This window comes from Sarcophilus harrisii, chromosome 3 (genome assembly GCF_902635505.1).
Source record: "Sarcophilus harrisii chromosome 3, mSarHar1.11, whole genome shotgun sequence".
NCBI lineage: Eukaryota > Metazoa > Chordata > Mammalia > Dasyuromorphia > Dasyuridae > Sarcophilus > Sarcophilus harrisii.
In genome coordinates this window covers 604,220,024-604,234,506 of record NC_045428.1, presented here as the reverse complement: position 1 = coordinate 604,234,506, position 14,483 = coordinate 604,220,024, and the positions used below count along the sequence as shown (strand labels likewise).

At 49.3% G+C, this 14,483-nt stretch overlaps 1 protein-coding gene across 1 annotated transcript in view; it reads left to right on the top strand.

The window, feature by feature from the left end:
• Positions 1–14,023, top strand: part of PTPRH (protein tyrosine phosphatase receptor type H) — a 29,256-nt gene extending 15,233 nt beyond the window's left edge. The window contains exons 8-14 of the mRNA XM_031961797.1: positions 943–1,209; positions 3,321–3,587; positions 7,233–7,425; positions 10,110–10,257; positions 11,361–11,521; positions 11,672–11,807; positions 11,919–14,023. Coding sequence (XP_031817657.1) covers positions 943–1,209; positions 3,321–3,587; positions 7,233–7,425; positions 10,110–10,257; positions 11,361–11,521; positions 11,672–11,807; positions 11,919–12,065 — 1,319 coding nt within the window. The 3' untranslated portion in view covers positions 12,066–14,023. The remainder of the gene's footprint in view (positions 1–942; positions 1,210–3,320; positions 3,588–7,232; positions 7,426–10,109; positions 10,258–11,360; positions 11,522–11,671; positions 11,808–11,918) is intronic.
• The last annotated feature ends 460 nt before the right edge of the window (positions 14,024–14,483 follow it).

The following is a 14,483-nucleotide window of genomic DNA, read 5'->3' as shown; positions in this document are numbered from 1 at the left end:
AAATCTCTTTTGCAATTCATGCCCAGTAGTGGTCAAAGAACAGGACTGAGTTCATTTAGTCCTTTGGGCACAGATCTTATCTTTTGTTCATGTATCAATTAGGGCTCTTAGCTTTTATAAATTTGATTCAATTCCCTCTAAATTTGAGGAGCAAGTTCTTATCAGAGAAACTTATTTCAAGGTTCTTTTGACCCCATTAATCCTCAAAAGTGTGAGGCTACTGACCACTGCCCTCATTGCCTTTAGTCTAGTAACAATTATTGTGGTTCTGTCCAAAGAGTTTTCCTGCATCTGGGTTACATTTATACATGTTTATCATATGAGAAATTAGAACCAATAATGAATTAAAGTGTTTCAGAGGCCCCCAGGATCCTTGGGAGAATACTTGGAAAATCACTGCTCTAGAGCAGAGCTTCTCAAACTCTTTCCACTCATAAGCTTTTTTTTTTTACTAGGAAATTTTTAATGTGAACCCAGTATATAGGAACATAAAGCAGAAACCAAACATTTACTGATAAGTCATAAAGAAAAATTATTTTGAAAGCAATTCTTTAGTGTCCATATACTTTCATCATCATTAAGGTGAAAGCAAATTTGCGTATTAATGCGATGGACGTGCTTGTTTATTTTGATATAAAGAATTAAATCCTGATGAAATATTTGATAAGTTTGACTGTTGACAATTGTTGACCCCATGTGGGGCCATGACCCATATTAGACCATAAGGTAAGTCAAGGCCGGCGGTGAAGGGCATTTCTGATCCCAAAGGTAACGGGGAGCCCTGGGGGGGGTGTGGAGCTGGACCATGACTTGGTTCACTTGGGCTTTGAGAATATTGCTTTGGCGCCCGAGTGGGGGGGACCCAACCTAGGGAGGGACTGGAGCTGTGGTGGAGCCTGGGGAAGCTGTTCCCCACTGCTTTTCTTCTCTCTTCTCATTAAGTGCCCAATGAGGTCGAAGCCCTGAGGATGAAAGCCCAGAGTAACAGCTCAGTCACCCTGCAGTGGGAGGTCCCTAAGGGCCCCCAGTACTCAGACTACACCTACTGGATCAGCTGGAGCAAGGAGAATGTCCTTGTGGGGGAAACCAATACAACAAAGACGGAGCATGTGGTTGAAGGCCTCGATGCTGCCACTGAGTACAATTTCACAGTGAAGCCTGAGAGGAATAATGTCAACAGCTCCGGCCTGAGCTTCCTGGTGGCCACAGGTGAGATGGGGGCTGGCCCTTGGGGCTGATGCTGTGGCAGGTGACACAGGGAGCCCAGGGTCTCCTGGCACACAATGAGAGCATCTGGATCCCAGCTTTGGGCCCAGAGTGGCAGAATCTCAGAGCAGGGAGGGACCAGAAGCCGTCTCTTTCAATCCTTTGCTTTCAAGAAGCCAGAACTGGGGGTCTTTGGGGAAAAGAGAAGGGGGAGAAGGGGAAGAAGGCTCCAGTCATGCGTCCTTCAGGGATTCAGACCTCTCTCAGTTTCCTTTGACTTCACTAATTAGCTGTCATTCTAATCAGTCTGCCAAGGGCTATTACTTAGGAAGCAGCCATAATGTGCAAGTGTGAGAATAGCAAAGTCACTCAGAGCCGGGCATCCTGGAACATTGCCTTGTACACAGAACATTTCCCTTTGCTTGAGCTCATGGAGGACTTTCAGGTTTTTCTGAGAGCATCCCCATAATTTCCAATTTCCTGTTCTGAGAAGAGAAAGGCTACAAATCTCTTTGTACCCATAGGACCTTTTTCTTTTTTTGGCCCGGCAAGTTGCCTGCTTCGTCCTGGAGGTCCCGGGCCCTACGCAGCAGCCTTGCTCTGGGGCTGAGGGCCCTCTTGGCCTCCAGGCCAACGGCGATGACCAAATATTATTAATCGCACTGATGCATTGGCTCAGGGTTTCCCCCAAACTTCTCCCTCCCACTCCTTCAAGAAAATGGGCCGGCTGAGCCAGGGTGAACTTTGTCCTTGAGGGCGGAAGAAATGGCCCTGCCCTACCAGGCTCTGATCTCACCCTTGACATTGCTTCCCCAGGTAGCACGGTGTGCTGGAGCAGGGGTCCCGCCCAGCAGCGGTGATGGCGGGCAACTTCCCAGGGCCTTCCGTTGGCCCCGAGGAGGCCGAGGGGAGGCTGGCTGAGTGTGAGGCTTTGGGGGATGCAGAGGTGTCCCTTAGCTGACCCTGTTCCTTTTCCATGAACTCAAGCCCAGTTGACATCCCAGCCTTGCACGTGAAAGCAGACTAACGTCTCGGTCACCTGACCTGGGAGCCCCCTATTGAGCTCTCCCGCTATAGTCACCTGGGCTGGGAGGCCAGCTCACTCGGGACAAATGGCACGACAACCCACTCAGTACACGGTGGAACCTCCAACCTGGAACCCTCTATGAGTTCACAGTCAGTGGAGGCTGTCTGGAAAGAACCTTAATGCAGCCAGGTGAGACTTTTGCCCTACCTTGGGGTTGTAAGCTTCAGAGGGGAAGGAGCAGGAGAAAGGAGCAGAGGCTCTGGGGGGCTCTGGAGCCCATCCTGGCCATTTCCCTAGGCCCCACCACTCCGATCCTGTGGCTACAACTAGAACTTTCCCCCAACCTTCTTACTGTCAGTTTTTCTCCTGTTGACGATTTCCTGTACATAGGTTGCTTTGTTCATATTTGCTTGTGTGTTGTCTCCTCCATCAAATTGTAAACTCCTTGAAGGCAGGGGTGTTCGCCCTCCTTGCTGTGCTGTAGTGCTGGCCAGAGCAGGCTGCCCAAAGTAGTGTCTGGCCCAGAGCAGGCCCTTAGTAAATGCTCAGTGATTGCCGGACAGCTTGCTAGGTCTGGCATTCACTACTTCTCGTTAGGCTTCACTAGGTATTCCTTTGTTATTATTATTTTATTAAAGCTTAATTTTTGAAACATACGTGTTGATAAATTTTCAACATTAACTCTTGTAAAACCTCGTTTTTCAAGTGTCCCTCCCTTGTCCCCCCTGCCTTAGATAGCAACAAATCCAGTGCGTGTGAAACATAGTAAAAATATATTGATTCAATTATCTTCTGCACGAGAAAATCAGATCAAAAGGGGAAAATATGAGAAGGAAAAGAAAATTCACAAGATAATCTTTAGCCTTCAGGAAAGTTGCAAGTCCTTGTGATTCTACTGGGAAGTGGGAGAAGTCTGAAACCTCAAATTCAGAGGCTCCTTTGCTGCGGAGTAGCCTTTCCCCCACCAGGGGAAATTCCCCACCAGGTCACTCCAGGGACTCAATATCTCACCTCTGCTCTTGGGTACTTGGTGGGGAGATATGGGAAGCCTTCCCCTACCCACTTTTAGTTCTCTCTTCTCATTAAGTGCCCAATGAGGTCGAAGCCCTGAGGATGAAAGCCCGGAGTAACAGCTCAGTCACCCTGCAGTGGGGGGTCCCTAAGGGCCCCCAGTACTCAGACTACACCTACTGGATCAGCTGGAGCAAGAAGAATGGCCTTGTTGGGGAAGCCAATACAACGAAGACGGAGCATGTGGTGGAAGGCCTGGATGCTGCCACTGAGTACACTTTCAGAGTGAAGGCTGAGAGGAATAACATCAGCATCTCCGGCCTGAGCCGCCCGGTGGCCACAGGTGAGATGGGGGCTGGCTCTTGGGGCTGATGCTGTGGCAGGTGGCACAGGGAGCCCAGGGTCTCCTGGCACACAATGAGAGCATCTGGATCTCAGGTTTGAGCGCAGAATGGCAGAGTCTCAGAGCAGGGACAGACCAGAGAGATGTCTCTTCCAACCTTTCGCTTTTAAGAAGTCAGAACCGGGGGTCTTTGGGGAAAAGAGAAGGGGGAGAAGGCTCCAGCCTTGCGTCCTTCAGGGGTTCAGCCCTCCCTGAGTTCCTTTGACTTCACTAATTAGCTGTCGTTCTAATCAGTCTGCCAAGGGCCATTCACTTAGCAAGTAGCCATAATGTGCAAGTGTGAGAATAGCAAAGTCACTCAGAGCCAGGCATCCTGGAACATTGCCTTGTACACAGAACATTTCCCTTTGAGCCCATGGAGGACTTTCAGGTTTTTCTGAGAGCATCCTGCTCCTCATTTCCCACAGAACAATAAGATTCTATGACAATCCCAGCTTTTACTCAGCCATTTTCCAATGTTGAGCATCCCCATAATTTCCAATTTCTTGCTCTGAGAAGAGAAGGGCTACAAATCTCTTTGTACATAGGACCTTTTTCTTTTTTAAAAAATCTCTTTTGCAATTCACGCCCAGTAGTGGTCTTGTTAGGTCAAAGAACAGCACTGAGTTCGAAACAGTCCCTTTAGACTTTCAGGATCATATTTTTGTTCATGTGTGGTGGGGCTCTTAGTTTTTATAAGTGATTCAATTCCCTCTAAATTTACGAGGAACAGTTTCTTATCCAAACTTACTCAGTTTTACATTACACCCCACTGCATGGGCCCTGCATTCACTCGATTCTCTCTTTCCTTTCACCCTGTCTGTCCTCAAAAGTGTGAGGCTACTGACCCCTGCCCTCACTACCTTTGGTCTCGTAACAATTATTCTGGTTCTGTCCAAAGAGTTTTCCTGCATGTGGGTTTTCTTTATAGATGTTTATCATGTGAGAAATTAGAACCAATAATGAATTAGACTTTCAGGACCCTCAGGATACTTGGAAAACTATTTTGAAAACAATTCTTTAGTGTCCATATACTTTCATCATCCTTAAGTTTGAAAGTAAATTTGCGTATTAATGCGATGGACGTGCTTGTTTATTTTGATATAAAGAATTGAATCTTGATGAAATATTTGATAATTTTGACTGTTGCCAAATTGTTGACCCCAAGTGGGGCCATGACCCATATTAGACCATTAGGTAAGTCAAGGCCGGCGGTGAAGGGCATTTCTGATCCCAAAGGTAACGGGGAGCCCTGGGGGGGGGGTTGTGGAGCTGGACCATGACTTGGTTCACTTGGGCTTTGAGAATATTGCTTTGGCGCCTTGAGGTCAGGGGACCCAACCTGGGGAGGACTGTGGGCACAATGGTGGAGCCTGGGGGCTGTTTACTGCTTTCTTCTCTTCTCATTAGGGTGCCCAATGAGATTAGAAGCCTGAGGATGAAAGCAGAGTAACAGCTCAAAGTCACCCTACCGGTTGGGAGGTCCTAAAGGCCCCAGTGCTCGAACTACACCTACTGGATCAGCTAGACAGGAGACTGTCCTTGTTGGGGAAGCCAGTACAACAGACGGAGCATGTGGTGGAGGCCTGGGCTGCCACTGAGGCTGTTTCTGACGGCTGAGGAGGAATAACGTCAACACAGCTCCGGCCTGAGCTCTCCAGTGGCCACAGGTGAGATGGGGGCTGGTTCCTGGGGCTGATGCCGTGGCAGGTGGCCCAGGGAGCCCAGGGTCTCCTGGCACACAATGAGAGCATCTGGATCCCAGCTTTGGCCAGAGTGGCCAAGAATCTCAAACAGAGGAGGGACCAAGAGGCCGTCTCTTTTCCAACCCTTCCACTTTCGAGAAACTGGGAGCTTCAGGGGCTTTGGGGAAAAGAGAAGGGAAGAAGGGTCAGAATGTGCGTCCTTCAGGGATTCAGACTTCACGAGTTTCCTTTGACTTCACTAATTAGCGTGGATTCTAATCAAACACATGGCTTCATAATGCAAGTGTGAGAATAGCAAAAGTCACTCATTGGTCCTGGAACATTGCTTTGTACACAGAACATTTCCCTTTGCTTGAGCTCATGAGGGACTTTCAGGTTTTTCTGAGAACATCCTGCTCCTCATTTCCCACAGAACAATAACATTCTTTTTTTAATTAATTTTTTTATTATAGCTTTTTATGTATAAGTTATACTCATGGGTAATTTTACGGTGACAATGCCAACCTTTTGTTTAACTTTTTTCCCCTCCTTCCCTCTCCCTCCCCCACTCCCAGATGACAGGTTGTTGTTAAGAAATATGTTAAGAGGTATAAATTAAATACAATATATCATATATGTCCAAACCATTATTTTGCTGTACAAAAGAATTGGACTCTGAAATTGTACAATTATTACAGCAGAGGAAATCCAAAGTACAGACAGGCAAAAATAGAGGTTGAGATTCAATGTGGTTCTGGTCATCTCCCAAATTCTTTTACACTGGGTGCTTCAGGTTCCAGTTCATTACTGCTCTATTGGAACTGATTTGGTTCATGTCATTACTGGAGAGGGTCACAGAACAACAACATTCTATGACAATCCCAGGTTATTCAGCCATTCCCCAATTGTTAAGCATCCCCATAATTTCCAATTTCCTGCTATGAGAAGAGAAGGGCTAGAAATCTCTTTGTACATATAGGTCCTTTTTCCTTTTGTAAAATTTTCTTGGTATTCATGACCAGTAGTGGTTTTCTTAGGTCGACTGAGTTCATATAGTCCTTTGGAGCTTTAGATCGTATGTTTTGTTCCATGTATCAGTGGGGCTCTTAACATAAATTTGATTCCAATTCCCTCCAGTTTGAGGAGCAAGTTCTTATCAGAGAAACTTATTTCAAGGTTCTTTTGACCCCATTAATCCTCAAAAGTGTGAGGCTACTGACCACTGCCCTCATTGCCTTTAGTCTAGTAACAATTATTGTGGTTCTGTCCAAAGAGTTTTCCTGCATGGGTTGTTTATGTTTATCCTTGGGAAATTAGAGCCGGCCAGCCAGATGCGCCAGAAGAAATTGTTTCAAAGAGGCCCCCAGGATCCTTGGGAGAATACTTGGAAAATCACTGCTCTAGAGCAGAGCTTCTCAAACTCTTTCCACTCATAAGCTTTTTTTTACTAGGAAATTTTTAATGTGAGACAGTACATATGGGAACATAAAGCAGAAACCAAACATTTTACTGATAAGTCATAAAATTATTTTGAAAGCAATTCTTTAGTGCATGCTTCTTTCATCATCATTAAGGTGAAAGCAAATTTGCGTATTAATGCGATGAACATTTGTTTGATAAAGAATTAAATCCTGATGAAATATTTGATAAGTTTGACTGTTGACAATTGTTGACCCCGTAATGAGGGCCATGATATAATGGAAACGTGGGAGCAGGGTCAAGGCCAGGTGAAGGGGCATTTCGATCCCAAAGGTAATGGAGCCCAGGGGGTGTGGAGCTGGAACATGACGTGGTTCACTTGGGCTTTGAGAATATTGCTTTGGCGCCCGAGTCCGGGGGGACCCAACCTAGGGAGGACTGGAGCTGTGGTGGAGCCTGGGGAAGCTGTTCCCCACTGCTTTTCTTCTCTCTTCTCATTAAGTGCCCAATGAGGTCGAAGACCTGAGCATGAAAGCCCGGAGTAACAGCTCAGTCACCCTGCAGTGGGCGGTCCCTAAGGGCCCCCAGTACTCAGACTACACCTACTGGATCAGCTGGAGCAAGGAGAATGTCCTTGTTGGGAAGCCAGTAGCAGACCCGGGCATGTGGTGGAGGAGCCTGGATGCTGCCACTGAGTACACACTTTCACGGAAATTGAAGGCTGAGGAGGAATAACGTCAGCTGGCTCGGCCTGGGCACCCGGTGGCCACAGGTGAGATGGGGGCTGGCTCTTGGGGCTGATGCCGTGGCAGGTGACACAGGGAGCCCAGGGTCTCCTGGCACACAATGAGAGCATCTGGATCCCAGCTTTGAGCCCAGAGTGGCAGAATCTCAGAGCAGGGAGGGACCAGAGGCCGTCTCTTCCAACCCTTCACTTTCAAGAAGCCAGAACTGGGGGTCTTTGGGGAAAAGAGAAGGGGGAGAAGGGGCATGAAAGAGACAGTGTGCGTCCTTCAGGGATTCAGACCTCTCTGAAGGTTCTTTGACTTCACTATTGAGCTTTCGTCCAATATGCCAAGGGCCATTCACTTAGCAGCCATAATATTGCAGAAGTGTGAGAGCCAAAGTCACTCATAGCCGGGCATCCTGGAACATTGCACCTTGTGCAACACATTTCCTTTAACTGAGCTCATGGAGGACTTTCGGGTTTCTGGTATCCACTCCTCATTTTCCTTTAAAATTTTTATTTTTATTTAATAGCCTTTTTATTTTGGGTTATATGTGGTTAACTTTACATTAATTGCCCAAATCTCTGTTCATGTTTTCACCTCTTGCTCCCCCACCCCCTCCCTAGATGGCAGGATGACCAGTAGATGTTAAATATATTAAAATATAAATTAGATACACACAATAAATATACATGGCGACCAAAAACGTTGCTTTGCTGACACAAAAAGTCAGACTCTAGTATTTTACCACAAGAGTAGCCATGAGAAATCCAAAATGCAAAGTGGGCATAAACTAGAGGATTGAGATTCAATGCTTAATGGTTTAGTCATCTCCCAGAGTTCTTTCTCTGGGCGTAGCTGGTTCAGTTAATTACCTGCTCCATTGGAAATGATTTGAAAGTTGATCTCGTTGCTGAGGATGGCCAGGTCCATCAGAACTGGTCATCATATAGTGTGTTGTTGAAGTATATAATGATCTCCCTGGTCCTGCTCATTTCACTCAGCATCAGTTCATTAATACCGTCTCTCTGAGGAGCCTTTGCAAATATCCTGTTGGTCATTTCTTTTTTTTTTTTTTTTTTTTTTTGATTTTTATATTCCCTTTTATTTTTAACAAGAATAAAACAAAGGAATTTCATAACACAGCAAAGAGCTGAAAAGGAGAGTCCTCTTCTTATCTTAATCTTTTTTCACTGCAGAAGTAAAGAAGATCAAAAGGATATGGAAACACCTAAAATGGTAAAGACCCCAATGAAAGTTTTATGAAATAAATAAATTCCAACTTATTAGTTCACTTGGTTAAGAACCTGGTGCTAATGAAGTCTGAAAAATAGATCATTTCCTATATGAAACTTGTTAACTCCATTTTCCATAGGTCATATCTCTTTTTCCTTTTTTTTTTTAATTTTTATTTAATAATAACCTTTTATTTGGGATATATCGTGGGTAACACAGCATTAACAATTGCCAAACCTCTTGTTCAATTTTTCACCTCTTACCCCCTCTAAATGTCCAGGGATGACCAGTAGATGTTAAAATATATTAAAAACTATAACGAATTTTACAAATAAGTACCATGACCAAAACGTTATTTTGCTGGCCTGAAAAAATTCAGACTCTGAATTATTGTACCAATTGGCTTGAAGGAAGTACAAAATGCAGGTTTGCCATAAATATAGGGATTGGGGAATTCAATGTAATGGTTTTAGTGTCTCCGAGTTCTTTCTGGGTATAACTAGGTTCAGTTCATTACTGTACTCACATTGGAAATGATTTTGGTTGATCTCGTTGCTGAGGGATGACTGATCCATCAGAACTGGTCATCATCTAATATTATTGTAGAAGTATACAGTCTGGTCCTGCTCGTTTCACTCAGCATCCGGTTCGTGTAACCAGTCTCTCCAGGCCTTTCTGAAATCATCCTGTTGGTCATTTCTTGGAACAATGACATTCATAATATTCATAGACCACCAATTTTATTCGGCGTTCTCAACGGACATCCATTCGGTTTCAGTTTCTATACCATTACAAAAGGGCTGCCACAAACACCCATTGTGCACATACAGGTCCCTTTCCCTTCTTTTATGATCTCTTTGGGATATAATCCAGTATAATAGCTTCGCACTGGATCAAGGGGATGCTGAGGTTTAATAACGTTTGGGGAATAATTCCAGATTGCTCTCCAGAACGGTTGGATTCGTTCACAGCTCCACCAACAATGCATCAATGTCCCAGTTTTCCCCATCACCAACAATCATCGTTGTTTTCCTGTCATCATGATCCGAGCAGGTGTGTGGTGGTATCTTAGAGTTGTACGGTACATTTTGCAAATTAATAATGACTTGGCTGCTCCTCATTTCCCACAGAACAGTAACATTCTATGCAATCCCAAACCACAATTTATTCAGCCATTCCCCAGTGTTGAGCACATCCACATGTTCAATTTCTTGCTCTGAGAAGAGAAGGGCTACAAATCTCTTTGCACCCATAGGATCTTTTTCTTTTTAAAAAAATCTCTTTTGCAATTCAGGCCCTTCCTTAGATGCGCTTTGGGGGTTTCCCCTCCCCGGTGACTGCTCCCCCCTGGGCTAGTGATGAGTAAATGAGGGTTGGGTGCAGCCGGGGCTGGCTCTGGGATGCACAGAATACTGACTTCTGGGTAATCTTCTCTCCCAGGTCAAATGTGAACACTATTGGCCCCTGGATGCCCAAACTTGCAACCACGGGCGCCTCCAGGTCACCCTGAAAGGGGAAGACGTGGCCGAACACTGGACCATTCGCGACTTGCAGCTGTTTCATGTATGGGCCCAGAGACCCCAGTCCTGCCTCCCCCCGCCTGTCCCCCAGCATTTAATGCTCTGACCAGCACAACCTCCGGGAGACTTGTGGGCACCCAGAATCCTGACCTGGGGCCTCTCTGCACTCTGTGCCCCCCCCCCCAGCAGTCTCAGCTTCCCTGCGTCACCTCCAGCACCTTTCAGGGAGCCAGAGCCAGACCAAGCTGTCACCCCCAGGTCCTCTGAGCCATGAAATGAGTCCTTCTGGCCCCCCGGAGACAGAACCACAGAATGTGGGCGCTGGAGGGGACGCAAAACTTCCTAGTCCCCAGACCTCCGGGCCGATGGCCTCGGCAGGGCCCAGACTTCTGATAGTTTCCGGGTTCCGTGACCACCCGCGGCCACTCCCGATACACCCCAAACGAACCACTCGCTTCCTGGGGTCCAGTTTCCGACGGAAGGTTCCCTTATGAACCATTCCGCTGACCTTGCCGGATCTTCCAGAAGCTTGCCGACCCTCTCCCTCTAAATCTTTGGGATAGAGGAAGGGCATAAGCATTTATTAAGTGTCTGCTGTGTGCCAGGTCCTAAGTGCTTCCTTAGTTGGTTCTCCCAGTTAAGTGAGTGCATTTATTATCTCCACTTTAAAGTTGAGGAAAATGAAATAGAGGTTAAATGACTTGCCCAGGGTCACACAGCCAGGAAGTGGCCGAGGTCTGAGGGACCTCAGGTCTTCCTAATTCCAGACCCAGGGCTCTGCCCACTGCACCACCCAGCTGCTTTGGGTATTCCCAAGGGATCCCAGACTGGCCCTTCTAGACTAAACCAACCCCCTCAAACTTCTCCCCCTTCTCAGCAGCCTGCTTAGCCCCCTCTCTGGGCTTGCCCCCCCCCCATTGCCCCGATACTCCAGACTCTCCCAGAACCTCCTCACAGCCTCCAGGGCAGGGCCGTAGGAAGGGCAGTGGGTTTGCACTCCAGGAAGGCAGATTCTCATCTCACCCTGGCCCCCTCCTACCCAAGCGGCCTTGGCCCCCCCAGCCCTTGCTCCCTCTGGCCCTCCCAGTTAGCCTCAGTGACCACCGAAGGGCCCTTGCAGCCCTGACTTCCTGCCCCCTCTTCCAGATGGACCTGAAAGAAAGCCTGTCTGTGCGCCAATTCCACTTCACAGCCTGGCCAGACCACGGCGTCCCTCGGTCCCCGGACCCGCTGCTGGCTTTCCAGGCACTCCTGCGCCAGTGGCTGGAGCAGAGCCCGGAGGGAGGGCCTCCCATCGTGCACTGCAGGTGAGCCCCCAGCCCTGGCCCTGACCCAGAACCTGGTCCCTCGGTGCCTTCCCCAGGCTAGCCCCTCTCCCAGCCTGGGCTTGCTGCCCCCACCCCCGATGCCCAGGAATCCCGGGAGAAGTCCCGTCACCGGTTTTCCGTCCCCACCAGCGCTGGCGTGGGGCGCACGGGGACCCTCATCGCCCTGGACGTCCTGCTGAGGCAGCTGCAGAAGTACCGGCACGTCGGGGTCCAGTCCTTCATCAGAAAGATGAGGAGGAGCCGCCCGCTGATGGTGCAGACTGAGGTCAGGCTGGGGCCAGGCAGGGGGCGGGGGTGCAGAGCCAGGCTGGTGCGAGCTGGAGGTGGGCTCCGGTAAGCGTCCCCTCTGTCCTGAGAGCCTTCTCCCCACACCCAGGGCCAGTACATCTTTCTGTACCAAACGCTCCTGAGGTTTCAGCAGCGGTCCCAGGCCGCTGAGGACACTTCCAGAGCCCAGGAAGAAATCCTCTATGAGAATGTGGGGGCCATCCAGGCCTATGAGCAGGAGATGAGGGTGATATAAGAGCCCTGCTTCCTGGGGTTCAGGGTTTGGGGTGCTCTCTCCCGGGGGCCCCGGGCCCCGGGAGCCAAAGACTCGGGAGCCGGACCTGCGAGTACCCGGGTTCTTGGTGGGGAGAGGCAGGGTGCCCAGCTGCCTGGTGGGGAGGGGCGGGGCACCCAGCTGTCTGGGTCTCTAGGTGCCATCCAATCATGTGATGTGGCCATGGGGAAATGTCTGAGGGGCTGAGCCCTGCCCTCCCCGGGGATGAGGAAGGCCCCGGAATTCCTACTGCAGCCCCCCCACCCCATACAGCCTATGTTATGTCTTAATTTATTAAATCAGTCCTCCTACCTCTGAGTCGGTGTTTGAACGCAGCGTGCAGCGGTGCCCTCTGGTCAGGACGCAGTGATGTCTTCTTGGGGACTGAGGTGGGAGCTGTGCTGGCTGTGGTGCGACTTCCCTGCCTTCAGAACCAAGGACAGCACCAAGCTCCGGGAGGCGCGCCTAGGGCCAGACCCCACTTGCCACCAGCATCCTAGAGGCCGAGGCTTCGGAACCAGGTCCAGACGGAGGCAGCCACCCAGCAAGGGTCTGTTTCTCCAGCTGAGACTGAGCACAGATGCTGCGTCTCCCTGATCTCAGGGAAGTCACAGTCTGCAGATCAAGCCTTAGGGAGCTGGGGAGGCAGAGAAAGAGGGAGCCCAAGCTGTCTTAGAGAGCCTGAGAGATGGCTCAGGGCAAAGGATGCCTCTTAGCTCGATGATCTGGGTCCTTAGAGGGGGCTCCTCAGAATGGATTGAGGGGCGGCTGAGCCCCTGAGATCTCTGAGCTGAGGAGAGGTAAACTTGGACCATGGGGGTGGGCTGGCCCTGGAAAAGGGGAAGCCCTCACCCTTGATCTCCCCAGCACCCGCAAGTGTTCTGCCTGCATGGCCCATGATCCGACAGCCTTTCCTACTTTTGCTTCCATCCCTGTGCTTGATGGGGTTAGACCCCTTCAGTCGGCGCTCCCTTTCACCCTCCATTTCCATGTTAGCCCTTTCCCAGCAGCCTTCAGTATAACAAGGTCTCCACAACTCTTGAAAGACATTTTCACTTGGCCCCTTTAAAGCCATCTCTCATCCTATAGCTCTCCTTTCTTTTATAGTCAACTTCCCCCCAAACTGTCTGCATCCAGGCCCTTCTCTTGTTCTCCCACTCGTTTCCCCATCCCTTGGAATGGCTGTAGACCTCACCAGCTACAGCTGCTCTCTCCTAGATCACCTACTGTCACTTAAAGATTAAATCAAGTGACCTTTTGATGCGGCATTTAATGCAAATGACCCATCCCTCCTCCCTCCTCCCCTTTCTTCATCTTCAGATAAACTGCCTCCCTTGCTGTCTCTTGGGTCTCCATGTGTGCCCATCTCTTTGCTGGGGCTCTGCCCCCCTCACTGCGGACGTGCCTCCAGGCTCTCTCTTCCACTCCCTTTTCTCCAGATTCTCTCTCTCAGGGCCCTCCTCGGCTTCCTATGTTTTCATCTGCCCGCAGACGAGTGCCAGATCCAAACGCCCACTTCTCCTCCCTCAGCTGTGCATTCCCAGTTGCCCGCTGGCTCATAAGCGCTTCCAAGTCAACACGCCCCAAACAAAACTCATAGCCAGGCCGGGAGTCACGGCTCTCTCCTCCTGCCGCTCTGTTGAGGACGCCCCTATCCCGGGTCACCCCTCTTCCCAATCTCGGCCCCGGATGCCCCGCTCTCCCCTCCTCTCCAGCTGCCAGCGCTTGGCATTTTCCTCCTCCACTTTCCACTCGTGTGCCTGCCAGCCTATCTCAGGTCTGCCACAGGCTCCTCATCGGATGGTCACTGTGCACTTTCTTCCTGCGCCAATCCCTCTCTACCCCACTGCCCCCAACTCACAGTTCTGCTCTGTCAGGCCCTGTCCCAAGTCCTGGAAATGCGAGGAAAGGTGACAGAGCGTTCCTGTTCTCGAGAAGCTCCCAGAGACACGTACAAACTAAACAGCACAAGCCACATATACAGGAAAAAATGGGAATGGTCTCACTATGACAGGGATCAGGAAGATTTCTTACAAAAGCTGGGGATTTAGCTGAGACTCAAAAGGAGCCAGGGAGGCCAGGGTGGAGACGAAGGACCAAAAGCTCGCACAGGGACCTCCATGCAGTTGTCAAAATATTTTTCCTGAAGCCTGAGGTTAACCAAGCATGGCCCATTTCTGCTCAAAAACTGCTTCTAGGACCAGATTCAGCATCTGAAGATGCTCTTCCCGGTCTTTCAGACCTGACTACCCAATGTTCTCCCTCCTAGGGTCTATATTTTAGCCATCCTGATTTACGTGGTCTTCCCCATGGAAGACACCATTTCCTATCTCTGACCCTATGTCCGGCTGTCTCCCATTCCCAGAATCCACTCTGTCCTCTATCCTCTGACCTCCTTTA